The following is a 20,856-nucleotide window of genomic DNA, read 5'->3' on the forward strand; positions in this document are numbered from 1 at the left end:
TCTCTCTCTCTCTCTCTCTCTCTCTCTCTCTCTCTCTCTCTCTCTCTCTCTCTCTCTCCTGTCTCACAACCCTACCCATGCCTCTGCTGACTTTTGTATTGGTCAGTTACTACAGAGACCAAAAGAACTTGAGTTACTTACTGTGTGGCTGGTCTCATTCCCTAGTGATCCTGTGAGTTTAGAAAGCATGGTTAGCCCATGAGCTCACCTCATGTTTCCTGACTTTCCTGCAGAGCAGCCACTCACAGAGTGACTCCTAAGTGCTAGATGTCTCGAATACATAATCTCATCATGTTCTTTCAGAGCGCCATCTTTCCTTTCAATGAATAAAGACATGGAGACTTACAGAAGGTGAATGATTTGTTCAAGTTCTAAAGCTAACATAAAGTAGAGGTAAAGCTTGGACTTATACCACAATAATTCCACAGCTTGTCTGCTTTCTACCATTCAAGACATCTTGGAGAAGTAAGCAGACTGAAAATGGCAACATCAGCCAGCGTGTTACCAAGGATTAAAATCCACGTGTCCTGTTTGCCAGGGCAGCCCACAAATATCCACTATATTGAATTGGATGGATACATTTAATGTTGTAAGAATCTCTAAGACTTTAAAATGATATTATAATGTGCAAATGACTGGGAGTTGAAAGAACTGTCTAATGACTCACCACCTATCCTTGTATCTACATTCCCATAGTCAGGGGCCCTCTAAGTAGGGTACAGATAATTCTGTGGGCCCTAAAGTCATACCTCATTTGCATCATACTTAAGAATAATGCTTTTAAAATCTTCCCTCTTCCTCATCCTCTGTCTAGTGTGCCAAATATGGACAGAAAGGAAGAATAAAATTGTGTCTACATGTCCAACTATTTTTAGCAAGACATTAAGTGCTGTTCATTTCTAAAATGATGTCAGATCCACTAAAACAACTATTTTTTTTCCTAGTCAACATGGCACCTCAAAAGAAGATCTTGAGTATTTCTGTGTGCTGCTTCTAGCCTGGGCATTCTGGGTACACAGGGCTGAAGATAAGATCCATCAATAGAGCTCAGCACACAAGAGTAGATGATAAAGCCAACATAAAGCTGAAAGCAAGCAAGATTTACCACGGATAAGTTGCCAAGACTTGGCTGTGGGTTCTAAGTGGACACTGTGGCTCATTCACCTTCCCTCTTCAGCTTTGCAGCCCAACATCACCCTGGCTTCAGCACTCAGGGTGGGAGCAGGAGACTAGGAGAGAAAGAAAGAACAGGAGTCAAGTATGGAAGATGACCCCATTCTGTGTGAGATTTATCTGAACAGACATGCAAGGATTCAAAAGTCAAAGAAGTCACAGGCTGGAGGGATCGAGTAAATGATCGATCGACTTCCTCTGAGCTCTCTCGTCTGTTACGTTGCCCTGGCCTCAGCTAAGGAACTTGTAGCGTCTGTCATTCAAAGAAGCACATTCCCCTCGGATTATTTCCTCTTCTATAATTTTCTTGCCTCTCCTCTCAGAAGTAGGTTAAGGATGTTCAGGTTTCCCTCAAGCGTGGTAATGAGTTAGTCACAAGAGGACTGCATCATTTAAATTGCCCAACCCGTTGAAAGGATGCCATGAAAGACGCTTCCACAAACACAATCTGGGCACTGTTTTTCTTGTCTTGTATTGCAAAACGTAGAGGAGGAGTTAGCTGCAGGTGTGTAATCAGCATAAAAGCTGCTGAAGCAGATGAGGGAAGAGGGCAGCTGCTCGGACTAAAAGGTAGCTGTGATGGTTTCATGCTGTCCAATACTTGGGAGCCTGAAGCAAGGGGATTGTCAAACATCTGAAGAGTTAAGACTGTGGAAGCCAACAGAAAGAAGAATGAAGGGGGGAATGAGAAGGAGGAGGAAGAAGAGAAAGAGGAGGAGGAGGAAAAGGAGGAGGAGGAGGAAGAAAAGTTGTAAAGGAGAAGACATTGATACTCTTTCTGCAGGAAACATAAACATTGAGATTAAACTAAGAGGCAGCTAGCTAATTGCTCCTAAGTGCTCACAGTCACTTGCTGATTTGGAATCTCTCCCCAAGCTGCTTTTCATTCATCTAATCCAAAATGGCTACCCCCTTGCCTCCTAAAGTGCTCTCTGGTGCTCTTCCTGTAGCTTGAACCACAGCCTCCTCACTCACACAGTATCCACCACCGTCTTTTCTTTATTGCTGCTCTGAGGAACTTTTTAAATTTATTTTTCTCTCATCTTGAAATTTTAATACTACTTTGTGGTGTTTGATTTTGGACAGCAATGGTACCAGGCTAAGGATTGCCCAAAAATCCAGTACCACACTGATTTAGGGTGTGTCTCTGTTCCCGAAATAAGACTACAATGGCTTTGGTGCTCTCTGATCACACCCACCAGCACTGTAAACCCATCGAAGACTCCAGTAAAACACACAGTGTCTTCCCCCCAGTGTAGGGAGGCAGTGTTCCCGGTTCTTGGACCTCTGAAGCAGATTGGAACATAAAGATCAGCTTTCCACGGATATATTATCCTGGTAGTCTATGTGAATGCACATATATATGAACTTTATACAATTGTTCGATTAACTATCTTATTCCTCAAGAACCATCCTCATTTCCTGTGTGGGAATGCCTCACATATGTGATGTCTGGAGATGTGCAAATGATAGAAAGATATGATAGGCAAAATTTGGGGGGGGGGGCAAAAATCCAAGAGAATGGCAGACATAGGAGTTTGTATAGGTAAGACTGTGAGGGTTATGTCAGACAGCTGGCGACAAAGGTTAGCCAGGTAGATCATAGGTTAAATCTGAGGCTGAAGACAGTGTTAATGAAAGACAGGAGAGCCAAGCTCAAGGCTGGCAGAGGAAAACATTCATCCTCTGGATCGGAGAACCACCTCCCCCCATCCAAAAACATCCTACGGAAGAGAAATTGCTCTTAATTCTGAAGCCAGGCTTTAGTATTTTGTTTTTGATGCTAAGGAGCTTGGACAGCCAGATTGTGCTCCATAGCTAAAGTCTCAGCTTATGAAAGGGGGTTTCCCCCGAGAGCTGTTCCTACCTCCCAGTACTTTGAGCATCTCTGTATCACACAAAAGAACCAAGCCTTCCACCCCAACACAGAAGTGGCTAGGGTAAACATCACCAGCACTCAAGCAGCATGATCCCACATGAGTTCTGGTTTTCCTTTTATTTGAGTAATATATTTAAAAGCAGAAGCAGATCCAAGGATCAGAGGGGACCTTCCCAGACCTTCCTGGAACCCTAGGATTGCTTGCTTCCTGGTCAGATCCAGGGGCCTTTCTTGTTAATTGCCTAATTCTAGATTTCAGTGGTGTGTTTGGACCCATTTGCTCTCTGGTGAGAGGATAAGTACTAGCTCCAGCCAGCATCGCTCTGTGTCCTAGGGTCTTCTAAATACCCTGCAAGTATCTCCTCTGTCTCGTCCTTCCTCCTTGCCTTTTGATCTTTGGCTTTTTGTCTGTTGCCCTTCATGCTCCTCTGTGTATATGCTCAGTGTCACTTACTAAACAATGTTGAGCACTGGCCATGTCTTAAACAAGCAGGAGCATATACAAAGTAACAAAGTAAAACATAACATAAAGCATGTAATGTAGACATAGACCAGATACCTTCATAACTCAAAGGAGAACGTAATTGATTCTGCCTTGAGAAGATTACAAAAGGTATCTAAGAGGGAAAGAGTTTTTATCACTAACTCATATTTATCTATTTTGTTTACTTACGTACGTACTTACTTACTTAGAGACAGGGACTTATTATTTAGCCCTGGTTGGTCTAGAACTCCCTATGTAAACCAGGCTGGCCTTAAACTCACAGAGCTCCACCTGCTTCTGCCACCTTCATGCTTCATTAAAGGCCTGCACTACCATCTAAAGCTATTTCAATTTTAGTCATTAACTAAATCTTCATGCCGAAGTAACACAAAAATGAATCATCCGGGTGCTTGGGACTTTGACTTTTGATAAATAAAATTAGCTCACACTTAACATATGTTGTAATGAACTAGGTACGGGGAGGGGGAATGAGGACAAGTAAGCTGAGCCTCAGGAAACTAGAGCACAGTAGAGAAACAAGATCTGCTTTAAAAGCAAGCACGCATGGCAAGTGGACCATGGTGGCATGCGTGTGACAGCCCGAAGGAGGCACATCCAGAGAGTGTGCTGCAGAGGGAAAGCATCCCAGCTGAGCTGTAGAGCGGTTGGAGTTGGATGTTTGGGTAATGACTTCCCACACAAGTCCCCTTTCTAAATCTGTAAATGTAAGGTTATGAGGCACTGGGGAGTTTTCTGTTAGGTCAAAATCAAGGCAGATTGAAAACTTAGACTACTCAAGTGGGCCTGGTAGGGTCTTCTATTTTTTTTAAAAAAGAGGCAGGAAAGAGAGAGGGAGAGCTGTGGAGAGAAAACAGGATGGAGTTATACAACCATTTACAAAAAGGCAAAGGGTGGGGGCGGTCTCTCACTAAAACAAGAAAAGAGTGAACAGCAGATTTTCTGCATGAGTCCTGGACGGTGATTGGTTCCGCTGAGGCCTGGACTTGAGCCCAGTTGGTCTCATTTCAGGCTTCTAATCGCCAAAGAATAAGATGTTCAATTAGTTTTGAGCCATCGAGATTGTGGTAACCCATAAGAGCAGAAATAAAAATCTCATATGGGTGGCCAGGCCAGCCAGGTGTGAGAGGGGAGAACACCAGGCACAGAGGCCTGGGATAGCATGGCACATCCCTGGGGTCAACAAGCAAAGAGCAAACAAGACTGTACACAAACTCTTGGCCATACAGAAGCTGTGTGAGGAGCTGCCATGAACGGCCATAGATGCAGCTAAGGTATTGCTTCAGTTTAGAAGTGAAACTGAGAGCCATTTTATGGTCTCAAACAGAGCAGGAAGGCTACTAGATTTTCAATTTTGAAAGAAGGAGAATGGGGAAGAGCCTGGGGTGGGGTGACTGTTTAGGAAGTGGTTGCAAAAGTCCTGCACAAGGGACACAGTGTGAGAAAGACAAAGTCAGAATAATGAGACTTAGGGCCCAGACAGTGACAGAATATTGGGGACAAGGGAAAAGAAAAGAGTTCCGAGTGACCCAAGGTTTCTGGTTGGGCTATGGACGACCTTACTCTCTAACTGAATGGGGAAAAGTGGAGATTCCACCAAATACATCTCGGGTCCATTTATTTGTTTGTTTGTGACAAAGACCTTGCTGTGTAGTTTAGGATGGCCTAGGATTTATGCTCACCCTTCATCAGGCTCCCAAGCACAGGAATTATAAGTGAACACTAATATTCTCAGCTTCTAACGGAGACTTATAATCTTCATGTCTACATCCACGCAGTCAGCAAGTCCTCCGGCCTTCGAGGTAGATGTCTTTTCCGTCTCCTAGCCTTTAGAAAGTCTCAGCTTTCCATCCTCACTGCAGTTCCTGCCTTGAAGTTAGAATAGTTCACTCAATGCCCACCTAGATTGCTTAGTGCGTACAGCTTGCAAGACGCTACTGACTCTGGGGTTACTCTAAAGAATGAAACAATGACAGAAATAAGCTAGCTGAAATTGAATCTAGAGCGTCCAGGGCAACCTGGAGCCGTTCCATCTTGAGTGCGCATCTTCTGTAATAACATCCAGTTTCTTTTCACTTTATATGTACAACTTTGGGTGTGTCCTCAGGCTCCCTGTCAACTTCCTCATCCCAGATTAACAATAAGAGCTCTCAGGTTACAAGGGAGAACTGAAGCAATCTTGCTCAAACTGTCTATGGGGTTTAAATTTATAATATATATTTCTCTAATTTTTTTCAAATTCACTAAGTGTCCTGCACAGGACTTGTGCATGGGTCATACTGCACATGACTCATGTAAATTTCATAACACTCAAACTGGCCCACACCCAGCCCAGTGACATAAGCCCCTGGTGCCTGTCTGACACAATATCTTGGTTTATGCTCTAAAGTTTCTAAATGCTTACTCTCCATTTAAGCAACTTTCACAGATCATGTTTTTTGGTCCTCACACTTATTATTTATTCTTTCACTGGGATAACTTAAAGGAAATTAGAAATATATAGGCATATACTCTTATATGCCTGTGTGTGTGCGTGTGTGTGTGTGTGTGTGTGTGTGTGTGCTTAATTATAGGCTAGTTGGTGTTTGAGGTTTGGTTTGGTTTTTGCTAGCCCACTAAAGACTATATTGGGCCTGGTAGTTGATACTGTTCCTGTAAATAGACCTTGGGCTATTGCAGGCAGAAGGATGTTTGACAGATCATCTGTTTTCAAAGAATGAATACTTCCTGTTCTTTCTTCCATTTCTTTCACCAGCTACTTCCTTATCCCCCTCTCAACTCATACAAATGAATATTAAGATTAATGTGAGACTCTCGGTTCTTCCTTTCTTCCTTCCTTTCTTTTTTTTTTTTTTAAGAGGCTGAATTCTTTATCAAGTTCTTTCAAAAGAGTCAGTCCGGCCATCTCGGTTTTGCCAGCCCTAATTAGATGAAGCTACTGAACATAAATCAGTTTCAAATCAAGCTCAGGCTGTGTCCTGGATGGATGAGGAAAGAGAAGGAGCCATTGTCTCCGGTTCACTGGCTAACTCAGGGCTGCCCTGTGTTGGACTCCCTCCAGGCCCCAATGAGTACCGTCACAGCCTTATATTATAGCTCTTCAGGGACGTCAGTTCAGCCCTCATCACTGTCCTCTGTGAACAAACCCTTTTCTGTGGCTTCTGTAGCCCCACATGGAATGGTCCTCATGCATTCCATATCAGAACAACACTATTTATGTAAACACACACGATAAACTCTTGGAGTCACTCTTGATCCCTTGTTTCCCACCAGGCCTCGTCTTCAGCCAGTTGCCATCACAGTCCCATCGCCACTGACCTTGTTTTGGCAGCTCTTCTTTTTCTCCATCTCCACTGCCTCTCTTACAATCTTCGTCCCTTCTTCCCTGGACCGGCCTTAGCTCTCTGGTCCTTACTATAGCAATGTCTTACTTGGATCAGCTACTTGTCTTCCAGACTCCAGAACCCAGGTACCCCAGCGCCCATTCCCTCATAGGCTCTGCTAGCATTCAGAGACAGTGCTACCTACCTTCAAAACATCTCCCCTTTCTTAACAAGGATTGTCAGGCTTTTTTTTTTCTATACAGGACCTGACTAGTCTCTGTAACCACCTCCAGTTTAAACAATAACATCAGTAAAAATCACCAAGATGTATCCTCTTGGGAATCTCAACATTTCCCAAACATGCCACCATTTCTCAGCACCCCCGAACCTTTGTGATACTCCTTTCTTGAAATCAACCCCTGCCTGCCCTCTACCCCAAGGAATGACTGGTGTTCACCACCTCGAAGCCCATGCTTACACTTCTGGGAAGACTCCTGCACTCCAAGCACAGACCACTGCATCATCTAAAGCCTCTGTGCAATGTTTTAATGACGTCTGACGTCTATGGGTGATTCATTCAACAGAGGTTCTGTGAGCCAGACACTGAGTTAAAGTCTAGGGGCACCAAAAAATGACCTTGACATCAAAGGTCTTCCAATCGGATGGCAGAGAAAGATAGCTGTATAAATAATAGATGTGCTTATGACGTATTTAAAAACAGTCAGTGTTCCAAAAAGTTCTGCAGTTTCTGACTCTAGAAGCGTGGACAGAATACACTGGAGACCAAAGCAAGGGAAGCAAGGTCAATTCAGCTTTCAAGAGGAAGCAGAGAGATTCAAGGCTACTGTTGCAAAGGACACAACCTTCCTAGAGAGTGACAGAAGACGCCATAACAGGCAGAGGGCACAGTGAGCAAAGGCCTGGTGGAGTAGCACAGCATGCTAAGCCAGAAAAAAGCAACTCATCCCTAAGGCTTGGGCATCAGCAGACATGAAGTTGGAAAGGATGTTTTATAGGCTTCATGGAGCCATTTTGTGGTTTTAAGCCAGCACTGATATAGGGCAGTCAGTGTTTTTAGGGGAATCATTTTACCAATGCTCCACAGAGAGCAACAGCAGCTTGAGGCATGGTGTAAACATCTCCTGGGTTTGCAGCTCCCTGGTGTCAAGTGCTGTGTGACTTTCATTTCTAGCTCCCCAGCTTCTCACATGCTCATTCGCTCATTGGCTGGCCAGTGAGAGGCAGGCTTTGTGCTACTGGTGCTGAGCATGGTTTGAGTGAGGAGACTTGCTCCAGGCTTGCTGTGCCCCCACTCCATGAGGCATCAAGGAATCACTCTGTGCTTCTGTTTCTTCATCTTTAAAATGGAGGCCCATACAAAGACATCTTTCAGTTCTCCTTTGCTCTAACGTTTTGTGATTGTATAAGGGAGGTTCCCTATTTTTTTTTTTTGAAAGTTTGCAGCCAGTATTTGGCAATACAAATAACTCTTAAGAGAGGTGTCAAAAAATTAGTGTACCATGAAGCACAGGTTGAAAAAAAAACATTGCATCAACCAGTGGTTCTCAACCTTTGGGTCTCAACCCTTTGGGGCCTCAAACAACCCTTTCACAGGGGTCGCTTAAAACTATGGGAAAATACCAATATTTACATTATGATTCATAACAGTAGCAAAATTACAGTTACGAAGTAGAAACAAAAATAATTTTATGGTTAGGGTTCACCACAACATGAGGAATTGTACTGAAGGGTCACAGCATTAGGAAGGTTGAGAACCACTGGCACAAATTGTCTCTTGAGTAGTGACCCTGGCTAATCTCTACCTGCTGCTGGATAAAGAGCTATGCCCTCTGAGGTTTCTTCCTTTTGAAAGGAAACAAATAGAACTTTGAATACTGTTACCGTTAGTCTGTAAGTAGTAAGGCCGATACATTTTGAGAATACCAGGGGCTTGAGAGAAACCCTGTGGTGGTGCTCCATGAACTTAGTTCTGTCTTTACTAGCTCTCCAGAGCACACAAAGCTCTGTCAGGCTCTCCATGAGCCGTACGTGATTTTTTTTTTGCCTGCAATTGATTTAGTAGAATATGTTCTGATATTTCTGAGTCATAGGCTTATTACTAACGTGACCACCAGAATATAAAATTCCATATCAGACCTACTACTATGGCCAAAAAGGCAAATATTTCTCTTAACTTTGGAGCTATTTGGCTTTTATGTTAATGAGAGCCCTCCCCTTGAGAAGCACCTTTTGTGGATAGGGTGGTCCACTTGGCCGAGTGCTTGCCCAGTCCTGGCTTCAAGCCCCAGCACCACACAAATCAGGTATGAGCGCATCCACCTATGATCACAGAACTCAGACTGCAGGCAGGAAGATCCAAAATTTAAGGCCATCCTTGGCTGTGTAGTGAGCTCAAGGATACCTTACCCTATGTGAGGTCTTGTCTTAAGGCAATAGACAAAGGACTGGAGAGGTGAGTGTTTAAGAGCCATTGCTGCTCATGTAGAGGACCAGAGCTTAGTTCCTAGCACCCATGTTGGGCAGTTCGAAGCTGTCCATAACACCAGCACCAAGGAAACTGGTACTCTTTTCTGGTTTTCACAGCCACATGTGTGTGATCACACTACACACGGACACACACATACACACACACAGACACACACAGGCAAAAGTAAAAAAAAAAAAAATTTTTTTTTTTGGACAGAATCTCATTATGTAGCCCTGGCTGTCCTGGAACTCTCTATGTAGATCAGGCTGGCCTCACACTCACAGCAATCCTCCTGCCTCTGCCTGCTGAGCACTGGGATTAAAGGCATGCACCATCACACTTAGCAAAAGTAAAAGATACCTTAAATTTTTTTCCACTGATGGGATAATTTATCTGTTTGGGGATAGGGCCCTACTATGTAAGCAGGCTCGCCTGGAACTTAACACTTCTTATCTTATAGAGTACTAGATTACAGGCATAGGCCATTCCACAGTTATGTTTTCTTAATTAAAATAATAATTTTCTTAGTATATTTCTCTGTCATAATTGATCTCTATCTATGTTGGGATAAAATTATTTACATTTAACTTATTAGACATGTTTCTTTTCAACTTGTAGAATGCCATGACTTGTTAGCTTTTTCTTAAGGAATACTATTCACTCTCCATTACTGAGCTAGTGTGTCTAATCGTCTAATTCCTGAACTCATGTTATATTTACTCAAAAAACCCATGAAGAAAAGTCTCACTTGCACCATATTTTCATAATAAACCTGGGTTTCTTTTTACTGAAAAACAAAGCTGCTAATTTTGTGCCAGGGTATAATTCTCTAGGTTGGTTTATACAGCAGCCGCAGCAATGTGGAAATGCTTCCACTGGGAGGAATGTCTCTTCAATCAAGATGAAGGGAGGGAGACCTGGTTATTTCTTTGGAAGGCAGAGAAAGAAACAGACACACACACACGCACACTAATGAAAAAAATAAATGTGATGAAATATATTTTGAAAGATAATAACTAAGAATCAAGAGTTTCCTAACCAGGACACTGTGTTCTAAATGATACAGGATACAGTTCTAAATGATATGTTCTGAAACTCCTATAGTTCGTTCCAGAACTCACCCAAGCACAACTATCTGAATATCATTCTGGTTTCTCAGTGATAAGAAAAAACAAAATAATATTCTCAAGAAAATCATCCACCCACAGGCTGACGCTCGGTGCCTGTTTCCTTGTCAGCCAAGGCTGAAGATTACAAGAAAGTATTCATGTTGTACATAAAAACTAATAGGGCTCTGTCGTCAGTGCGAGCCTATATGCACAGACCCCAGGTGCAGCCTCCAGCATCACACAAGCCAGGCACGACAGCAAAATATAATAACAATGAAATGAGTTTCTCTTCCCACTTTTAGACCCTACAGAAGTGGGGTAAAACACCCAAAGAGTCACTAAAAGGCTGTAGAGCATCATGAGTTAATAAAAGATTGTGTGTATATGTCTGTGTCTGTGTGTGTGTCTGTGTGTGTGTCTGTGTGTGGTTTGTTTGTTTATTTGAGACAAGGTCTCATGTAAGCTGGCCCTAAATTCACTGTACAGAGAGGCTGGCCTTGAACCTTCTCCCCTCTGTCCTCCCTAGATAGTGTGAGGGTTACAGGCAAGTATGGTGTGGCTATGAGTATCTCAGTGTTCTCCCATCTTCCCCTAGTGATACTGAGTGAAAAGGCCTCTGTTCTATCAGTCCTTGGAGGAATAAAGGGAATTGTGTATTGATTTTAAAAAATAACAGTAAAGGAAAGATACATTTTTGCTATTTAGGAAGGTTCTGATACCTTCATCAGAAGGCTTCAGTGTGAACTCTCGGCCGCACTGGCCGTGCCTTGTCTTTGCTCTATGCAACTCAAACTTGCTAAAAACAAGTTCTTTGGACTGGAGGCATGGCTTAGTAGTAAGAGCACTTACGGCTATTGGAGGAGACCCAAGTTAACACCAGTACTCATGTCAGGCAGCTCATAACCACTTATAACCCTGGCTCTAGGGGATCTGATGTCCTCTTACTGCTGGCACCTATGCACTTGAGCACACACACACACACACACACACACACATGTGCATGCACACAGAGATGTAGACATAAATAAATATAAGAATTAATAGTTTTAATTAAAAAAAAACACAAAGTTTTTGAATGAGGAGCCATGCATCTTTACAAACATAGCTCCGCTTCGCTTGTGTTCTTAAAAGGGTACTGTACAAACAACTGCAGCTTGTGGAGAAACGGAGCAGAAAAAGATGAATCATTTTTTAAACTAAACTTGTCAGTTTTAGAAACAAACCTAACAAGTTCCAGTGGCAATACATAATCATCCAATAGAGGGGTGCCAAACACGTAAACAGATCTAAGTGCTGTTTTAGTAAACCATTTGCTCTGAGAATGCAGACCAAGCTTACTACGCCAGTGGGGAGCCTGCAGTGTGTGCCTGCAAGCCTGACCGCCTGGGTGTGAATCCAGAATGTCCTTCCTTACCTATAAGTTCTTAGACAATCTGTGGCCTGTTTCCTCCCCCTGTAAAATGGAAACAGTGGCAACACCTGTTTCATAGACTTGGTTGAACAGGGAACAGATTAATGCATGTAAAGGGATTACAACATGTCTGGCATACAGGAGCAGTTACTAAGTATTAATGCTGGCTCACACTGGCCGCTGCTTTGAGATTCTTTGTAACCATGAGATTCTCTGCATTCATACTGGGAATGGGACTTCCACTGAATGGAGGGGACAGATCTGGAATGCTTTTAAGTGACTCCTAAAACATGTCTCCTGGAATTCATATAGTTTACATTAAGGCAGAAATTGACATTTTCCCAACTAGAAACAGTATTTGTTATCATATATGCAAATTTGGTTTTGTTTAAAGGTGAATTTTTCTTCTTCCTCCAGGACTCATTCATTCTCCCATTCTTTCTACTGGTGTAACATATGTTTCAATCAGAACAACTGGAGTTACCCTCAAAGGCAACTAGGAGAGCTGCATGCCATTGACTCTTAACTACCCAAACTGTTACTAAGAAAAACAGTTTCCAAATTGCAAGGCTCCTTGAGGGATTCATCTCTATTCCATTCAGTAAGTCAAGGGCCAGGACTGTTGATCACATCAGCTCTGCTTCCTGGATTCACTTTCAGTAATGGAGAGGAATCTTTTTGCCAGAGAGAACAGGAGTGACTGACTCTACATCTCTTCTTGTGCTGGGTCAGTGGAGCATGCACCCTGACCCAGAAAGAAAACTCACTTCCGAGTTAGATAGCTGCTAAGCACTGCATCTTAGAGGGTTAGGGATGGCATCTTCCCTGCAGACTCAGCTGCCTGCCTGACTCCTCCCCTGGCAATGGTGCAGAGTGCTCATCCTGCAAGATGGCTTCCTCACTGCGACTACGTGATAATGTGGAAGTGGCCATGCTCTTCCCTCTCCCTTGGCTGCGTCTCCTCTGTGACCTGAAATGTGCTTCATGAGTCAAGTTCATTTGGATACACTATTACTCTGAGAGATGAAAATCAAGTTTCCACATCACCCTGTGCCATAACTATATTTGTAGGAAATATTTATAAAACAGATAATTTGTCAAATATAAATGATTCTGCGTTGAGAATAGAAAAGAAACCCAACAAGCTGGGGAGATGGCTCAGTATAAATATGAGGACTTCAATATGATGCCCAGCGCCCAAGTAAAAATACTTTGAGCTGTGATGCCCACCTAAAGTCCAGCCCTGGAAAGGTAGAGGCAGGAAAATCTCTGGGGCGTACAAACCAGTCAGTCTAGCTGAATCAACAAGCTTCTGATTCAGTGAGACACTCCATCTTAAAGAACCAAAGTAGTGGAGAGCAACCAAAGAAGACTGCTGATATCAATTTCTGGCCTCCAGAGATGCACGCATACACATGCACACACCAACACCCACACAGACAAGAAACACATATTCCACGAATAATGTTAATGTTGTCTAAGCCTTTCCACCCCAAGTTAACGATACTGTCCAAATAGAGGCCTGCCTCTTGTAGGCACAGTATTGGTCAGGCCTGGGCCAATGAAAACCACATCTCTAATTCTTTCTCCAGGGGAGAAATCAGACAACAGTTTGTTACTTACAGTGCCAGACCCAGCTCAATCCCTGGCACACTGCCCGGGATACAAAGGGCATTCGGTAAACATTGATTGAATGGACAGTTACACTGCACCCATTCCCGTAAGCCTATGACTTGGGATGAATTCAGCCTCCTGAGGCTCACTGCATGCATCTGCTCTGCATCTGGATGACTCTTCTAGGTGGTCCTCTGATCGGGATCATCATTTGTCCACTGCTCCAGTGACCCTGTGAAGGCTGAAGTACAGCCTCACTGCAGCTGATGAACAGTGATGGACGGGGGGGGGGCCCGCCCCGGGAAAAGCCCGACCTTCATGCAGGGCCCAGTGATTCTTTGTCCTCAGCATAGGCCTGTCTTCAGAATCCCTTATATTGCCAAAAACACGCTCATCAACAGCATTGGGGCCTGCAGCTGAGCTCCCCTCTTAAGGCTTTACTGGGCTCCTTCACTTGTTCATCCAATAACACTCTCAGAATCCTCTCTGTATTACGACATATCTCTGGCCCTTTTTGCCACAAGGTATTTTACTATCATGCTCTGCAGCTAAAAATCCCAGTACAAGTTCAATATTAACATAAATTTATTACAGATTAGCAAAAGCTGCAAGGACTTGTCTGTTTCTTCCCTGGTTTGCAACAAGCTAGCCTCCAGTTCACTTCATTTCCTCCCTTAGAGGACATCATCTTTTCTCATTTGCTTATATGGGCTTCTTCTATTATATTTAATATTTTTAGTACTGTCTCTTTTAATTTTTAATTAGTGTTTATTGTTTCTTACTTTTCTTATTCTGTATGTGTTTGTATGATGTGTGCATATGTGTACAATATGCATATGTGTGTTCATGTGTGTGAGTATGGGTGTATGCTTCACTGTGTGTGAAGAATTCACAGGACCTCACCCAATATTGGTCCTTACCTTCCAACTTATTTTGGGGGTTGCAGGGTTTCTTTATTTGCTGCTGTAGGAGGGACAGTGCCTAGGTATTTGAACTCAGCTCCTCATGCTTACAGGGCAAGTACTTTACCCAATGCACAATTTCCCCTGCCCCCGCCCCCACCCCCTACCCCCATCTTTCTTCTCTTTTTATGTTTGTCTCTTCTCCCTATCACCCTTCTTTTTTCCTCTTTCAAGTTCTGATCATTTATCTGGTACTCTTAAAAGCCTTTCTCCCCCCTTTTCCTTCTCTTTTTTCTTTTCTTTTCTATCCCCCCGCCCCCGCATTGTCCTCAGAAGTAGAAGCTCTCCATGAGGAGAGTTCATGTTTCCCCACAATCTGTCCCTGATATTTTTCTTTGACTTCCCTTATTCTTTTGGCTAAACGTTCGCCATATTTTGCAGCCTCCTCCTTGTTTGTTCGTTTTTGTGTTTGTTTGCTTTGGTGTGTTGTTTCTTCAGAGCACTGTGTCAGCACGTGTGTCAGGACAGAGGTATGACAGGGCACCAAGTCTTGGGTGCTTTGGCCCTGGGCTTCTGACATTGTTTGCTTAGGAGTTTTGTAACAACACATTGGTGGACATCATCTTCTTCAGCGATATTGAAAACTTTCAGATTCTGTTAGCTCTCTTGGTTCCCAACTCCTAGGGCACAGTAATATCTGTCAACCCACGAATTCCCATTTGTAGCCATAATATTTTTTTGCAACCTACTTTTAATAAGGGTCCAACCTCTCCTCTAGCCCACCACCCAGCATAGGTAGTGGAAGAGAAAAGTTATTAGAATATGGTGGAAGTGGACCTGTTCAGCAATAGCTCTTTGGGGTGAGCTCAATCCTCTTTGGCAGCAGTTCAGTCCCATAGCAAGCACCAACTATGTCTCAGCACCTTCAGTTCAGTCCTCTAGGCAGGCAGACACCAGGCACAAAGCAGCAACTGTAGTACGATCTTGAAGAAACTACCAGGCTCACCAACCAGCCCAAGGTGAGGCTGAGGAAGTGGCAGGCTGCCACAGGAACCTCACCAGAGTTCTTTGAGTTTCTCTCAACGCCATCATCATTACCACAAGTTGAGCTCCACAACACTGTGTAAGGCGAACCACTAGATGCGTGTCATTAGTGAAGAATAGCAAGGCGGAGCAAATCAAACCAATGCTCAGTGCTCATCTCCCACTGTCTGTGGGGTCATAGTTATACTTCTTTCAACATGGATCCTTTTGTGTGTTTGCTATAACAAAACATCCTTTCCCCTGTGTCTGCTTCAGGAAAACATTCTCTCATGTGTCTGCTTTAGCTCACCTGTATGCCCCAGCAAAACATCATTTGATATAACTGACTTTCCAAATGGCTAGAAGCTTCCACTCTCCTCTCCTCTCTGTTTTGTACAATAGCCTGGTTGATGACACTCAGGTTGGCATCCACAATGCTTCCCCAAACAGCCTTGCACTCCCCCTCTTCTCCCTTCATTCTATAGCAAGAACGCCCGTAGTCAACAGCAGGAGCACTCTGCCATGGGGCAGACCTCGCTGTTGTTCCCACGGCTGATCAGACCGCATAATCCTTCTAGTCTTCATAATCCTTCTAGACTTCTTCTAGTCTAGAGAAGCACCTGCTTCTCTGCCCATGTGCTCTCAGATGAAGCACAAAGCTCTGTCCATCGTCCACGTCAACGAGCTTCTTGCAGCCAGGGGGTGGGAAGGAGATGTTCAGCTTCATCTCAAAATGGCAGACTGCCTAGGAGGCGCCAGAAGAAGAGCTCTTCTTTTGTTGCCCAGGCTGGCCTCAAGTTCATGACCATCCTGTCTCAGCATCCCAGATACTGATATTGCCACGTGTGCACCACTGTGCTTTGCTTGCTGCTCCCCCCAACTCCATTTCATCCTCACCAGTTAAGACTTTCCCTAGCTCCTGCCTCAGCTATAGGAGGTATACATTCTACAGTTACTTACACCAGTTTTACTAGCTGTGATCAATTTAATAAGCTATGGGGCCAGAGGCAAGTTGCTTCTTTATTGTAATCCCTCAGTTTCCTAGTATAAAAAAATTAAGCATATCAGAGTATTTCCATTGTAGGGTTGCTACAACATAAAGAAAAAAATCCTAGGTTTCCCTAGTTAAAGATTCTGACAGATTTTATCTCCCCACAAATATTTCTGAGAAACTAATGAAGTGGATTAACTTAATGTATAATGAACACTCTGTGCCTGACACTGATTCAAGGCACACAAAGATAAACAAATCGGGACAGTCCTTCCACGATATTTACATTATAAGATAAGAAAAAGAACAACTGTGTCCTGGCTAGTTTTATGTCAACTTGACACAAGTTACAGTCATCAGAGAGGAGGGAGCTTCAACTGAGAAAATGCCTCCACAGGACGGGGCTACAGGCAAGCCTGTATGGCGTTTCCTTAATTAGTGATTGATGGGGGAGGGCCCAGCCCATTATGGGTGGTGCCATCTCTGGGGGGTGGTCCTGGGTTCTATAAGAAAGCAGGCTGAGCAGGCCATGAGTAACAAGCCAGTAAGCAGCACTCTCCATGGCCTGTGTATCAGCTCCTGCCTCCAGCTTCCTACCCTGTTTGAGTTCCTGCCATGACTTCCTTTGACCCTGAACTGTGATGGGGAAACATATCTAAATAAATCCTCCCCCCTCAAGTCTCTTTGGTCATGGTGTTTTCATCAGAGCAATAGAAACCCTGACTAAAACAAACTGCCCAGTAAGATACATGGCTCAGTGGTAAAAGTAGCTGCTGCCAAGATTCACTATCCGGAGTTCTATCCCTGGGTCCAATATGGCGGAAGGAGAGAATGAGTAACTGAATTTTTTTTTCTTTGACTGTCCCATGTGTTCTTTGGCATGCACATGCACACTCATTCACAAACAGGCATGTAGAAAAAAAATAAATAAATAATAAAATATAAAAGAAAAATAGTAAAAATCAAAGAATCAAAAAGATTGAAGAAAACAAAATGGCTGAGTGTTATGGAAAACAAAGGTGGGAGGTACTTGAGTAAGGCCAACAGTGTGGTCCCTTTGAGATATCTGTGTGTGTCCTGTAGCCAGAGCTGACCTGTGTTCTAAACTCGGAGCTATTAACATCACGATTGGTGAGCTTGGCTGGACCCATGATGACAGCTCCAGTATGAGTTAGAAACCCAGATCAGAGTGCATGAGTAGGGAGCCCTTGTGGCTACCCTAGTCAATGATGCTTTTCAAAAACAGGAAGTAAGACAGTTTATGTTTTCAGCATCAGTGCTCACGTGAAGTGCTATTATACAATTAAATGACATAATTGCTAATGTCTTGTGAGAAGGCTAGTGCCTTGTAAAAAACTTTCTCCTGCCATCACAGCTGGTCCATGTTACTGGTTCTAAAGGGTACCAAGGACCATGGCAGCCTGTGGGATGCCTGACAGCATCCTCTTTCAAACCAGCAAATGGAAAGCTCTCTTCCTCACAGCATGTTCAGGTACTCTTGGGGTGGCTGGCCGCAGAAAACTTCGTATTACACAAACGCCTGTTTTTGTTTCTCTCTGAGAAGACACATATTGAGTCATGGCTTAGTCCTGACATGAATTGGCCATAGGTGTGGTCTTCTAATGCCAAAGACTAGCCATGTCATGAAGACTCTGTCCTCCACATGCTGTGCCCTCTGTGAGACCCCTTCTATCTGCCAGCCATCAGTCTATCTTGGAAATCTCACATCTTTCTGACTGTCTATTCCTGACAAAACCCTGGTGGAGCTAAGATCTAGGGCTTTCCCCCAGCAGAATTCTCAGCCCCTTGTAAACCAATGGGTATCCATTAATGCCCAAGGAAAAGGGACATTGACCTTCTCTGTGTGACAGATCTTGTTGTTCAGAGTCTGCTCTTCTAGAACTTTGTACTGTGTAAGAAGTAGAAATTGTATAAAGCTATTAGCATAGATCTTCTATTTGGTAGGTGTTCAAAAATTAGAAATTATCATAGTCATTTGGCTACTACCTTAATGAGACACTATACATTTGCTGTTAATAAGTAAGTAAATATAATTTATGGGCAGCAGAGTTTGCTCTTTGGTTAAGAGTACTGCTTGCTCCTTTGAAGGACCAGAGTTCCATTCCCAGCACCATATGAGTTGGCTCACAGCCATCTGAAACTCCTACTCTAAAAAATCTGACATTCTCTTCTGGCCCTGGCATGCAACCCCACATAAGTGGCATATACTCACACAGACACATGCACACACACATAAGTTTAAAATATAAAAATAAGGGCTGGAGAGATGGCCCAGCAGTTAAGAGCACTGGCTGTTCCTCCAGAGGACAAAGGTTCAATTCCCAACATGCACATTATATCTGCCTGTAACCCCAGTTCCTGGGAATTTGATGTTCTCTTCAAGTTTCCACAAGAACCTTCACTCATGTGCATAACACCCCATACACACACACACACACACACACACACACACACACACACACACACAAGTACACATAAGTAAAATGAAAATAAATCTTAAAAAAGAAATAAATTGGCTGTTCATATTTTTTCTTTGAAACTGCATAAAATCATGTACTAAATAATCAGAAACCCAATTATTTAACAAAACAACGAAATTCTTGACTAGAGCTGTTTCAGTAGTCTTTCAGTTATTGAAGCCACTTCCACACGTGGCCTCTGCCTGGTTACAGCCCCAAATATTTCTCTAAAATTGCTCTCCCTGAAGCCGCTAACTACTTGTTAATGTCATTCCTTACGGAGAAGATTGGAGGGCCTGTGAAGGGAAGGTACTCTGAGGTAGATGACAACCTGGAGCAGAGTATACAAGAGTGGGTGGGAGGGGACAGGAAGTAAGACCATTGGTTTCCAAGGTAAAAGAATGATCCAGAACCAACGTTGAATCCAACCACTCACTTTTCCCCAAGAGTCAGGCGGTCCAGTTAGCAGCCAACTCACCTAAAGAGAGGAAATACTCCAGGCCCAAATGAACTCCAAACAGGTACAGGCTGAAGAATCACAGTAGGTCCAGAAAGAAGACAGCAAGGAATGGATGATGGGAAATCCAAACTCACAAAACCAATGGTGTATCAGGCTGTGCTTTTTCTGGGAATGTCTGGTAAGAGATGTAAATCCACAGTCATCTCTGTCAGAGATGAGAGATGGCTCCCAGGGGCACTCCTGTACTGGATAGTATGTCAACAAACTGCCCGCCACACCCAACTTCCTCTTTGAGATGAAACTGCCCCACCCACAGCCCCCTGTTCTGTGCAGCAGAGCTAGGTTGTTCTTTACCCAGGGATGGCTCCTGATTGGACCAGGGATTGCCTGTCACCTGAGGGCTGCTTCTCCAAAACAGAATGCAAAAGATGAGCTTCATCAATGGATTCCATCCTTCCGGGACATAGATCAGAAGGCAAGATATAAAGAAGCATTTGTCTCTGGAAACAAAGCTGAAAGGATGCCATATAGTTGAGTAGACCCTCAGACGATGGTAATAAATCAAGTCTGTGAGAAAGCAGAACAGTGTTCAGGAAAAAGCAGCAATTGTGAGGTACAGAAAATGTACCGAGTCACCAGAGTCTGCTAGCTGGAAAAGGTGGGAGGGAAGAAAACCTGCCCAAGGAGGCTGAGCAGTGGGCACCTCTACCCTGAAGAGCTTGTCAGTTGACCCCATGACAGCCCCTTCACTCTCACCTGGATGCACTTACCTCCCTTCATGAGGCCACGCCCAACAATGCTGAGTTCCTATGTGCTGAACACAGACTAAGAACTACACACAGTCCCAGGTATCTGGGATCCATCAGTGAATGGATGGCTAAAAAATGCTTATAGAAGACGGGATGGATACATAAAAAAACAGGGGCCTGTGGACTTATCTAATCAGCTCTTGTACAATTACTGGAAGAATACCCCTAATCTATATTTCTGACAATAGACTGTCTACTTCCCGTCTGGGCTCCTCAGATACCCAGTTTGAATCTCTCCTGGATTACTTTTGCTCCAACTGTCCTAGAGGGGCATTTCACTCGGGCATGCTCCTGGTCCATCACGGCCAATGGAGACCTCCTGTTCTCTCTTCCTTCACTCTCCTTTCTTCCTCACGGTCCCTACCTGTGACCATCCCCCCACCTTCCATCCCCACACCCAGAACTGAAACTCCACCTACCCTACTCCCTAGTAATTGACTGTAGCCAGTCTTATTTAATCAAGAGCTTAAAACTGGGGAGCTAGGTTTACATAGCATCACTTGATTTGTGTAAGGATTTGCTCTTGGGGGGCAACCAGATCTTGGGGGGGCAGTATTTAGCATCTGAATACATAGCAGCACCACACCAACCCCAACAGTCTCTGTTTCAAAAGGACCAAACTAAAAAAAATCTCCTAGCTGGGCACCATGGCTTGTACCTAGTCTCTGCACTCAAGAGGCCAAAGCAGGAAG

At 43.8% G+C, this 20,856-nt stretch overlaps 1 protein-coding gene across 1 annotated transcript in view; it reads right to left on the reverse strand.

The window, feature by feature from the left end:
* Positions 1–19,588, reverse strand: part of Notch2 (notch receptor 2) — a 162,870-nt gene extending 143,282 nt beyond the window's left edge. Inside the window, exons 1-2 of the mRNA XM_028785178.1 lie at positions 19,374–19,588; positions 1,106–1,229 (exon numbers count right to left, since the gene is read on the reverse strand). Coding sequence (XP_028641011.1) covers positions 1,106–1,160 — 55 coding nt within the window. The 5' untranslated portion in view covers positions 1,161–1,229; positions 19,374–19,588. The remainder of the gene's footprint in view (positions 1–1,105; positions 1,230–19,373) is intronic.
* Between the last annotated feature and the right edge of the window lie 1,268 nt (positions 19,589–20,856).

Source organism: Grammomys surdaster, unplaced genomic scaffold (assembly GCF_004785775.1).
Source record: "Grammomys surdaster isolate TR1022 unplaced genomic scaffold, NIH_TR_1.0 125156, whole genome shotgun sequence".
Lineage (NCBI taxonomy): Eukaryota > Metazoa > Chordata > Mammalia > Rodentia > Muridae > Grammomys > Grammomys surdaster.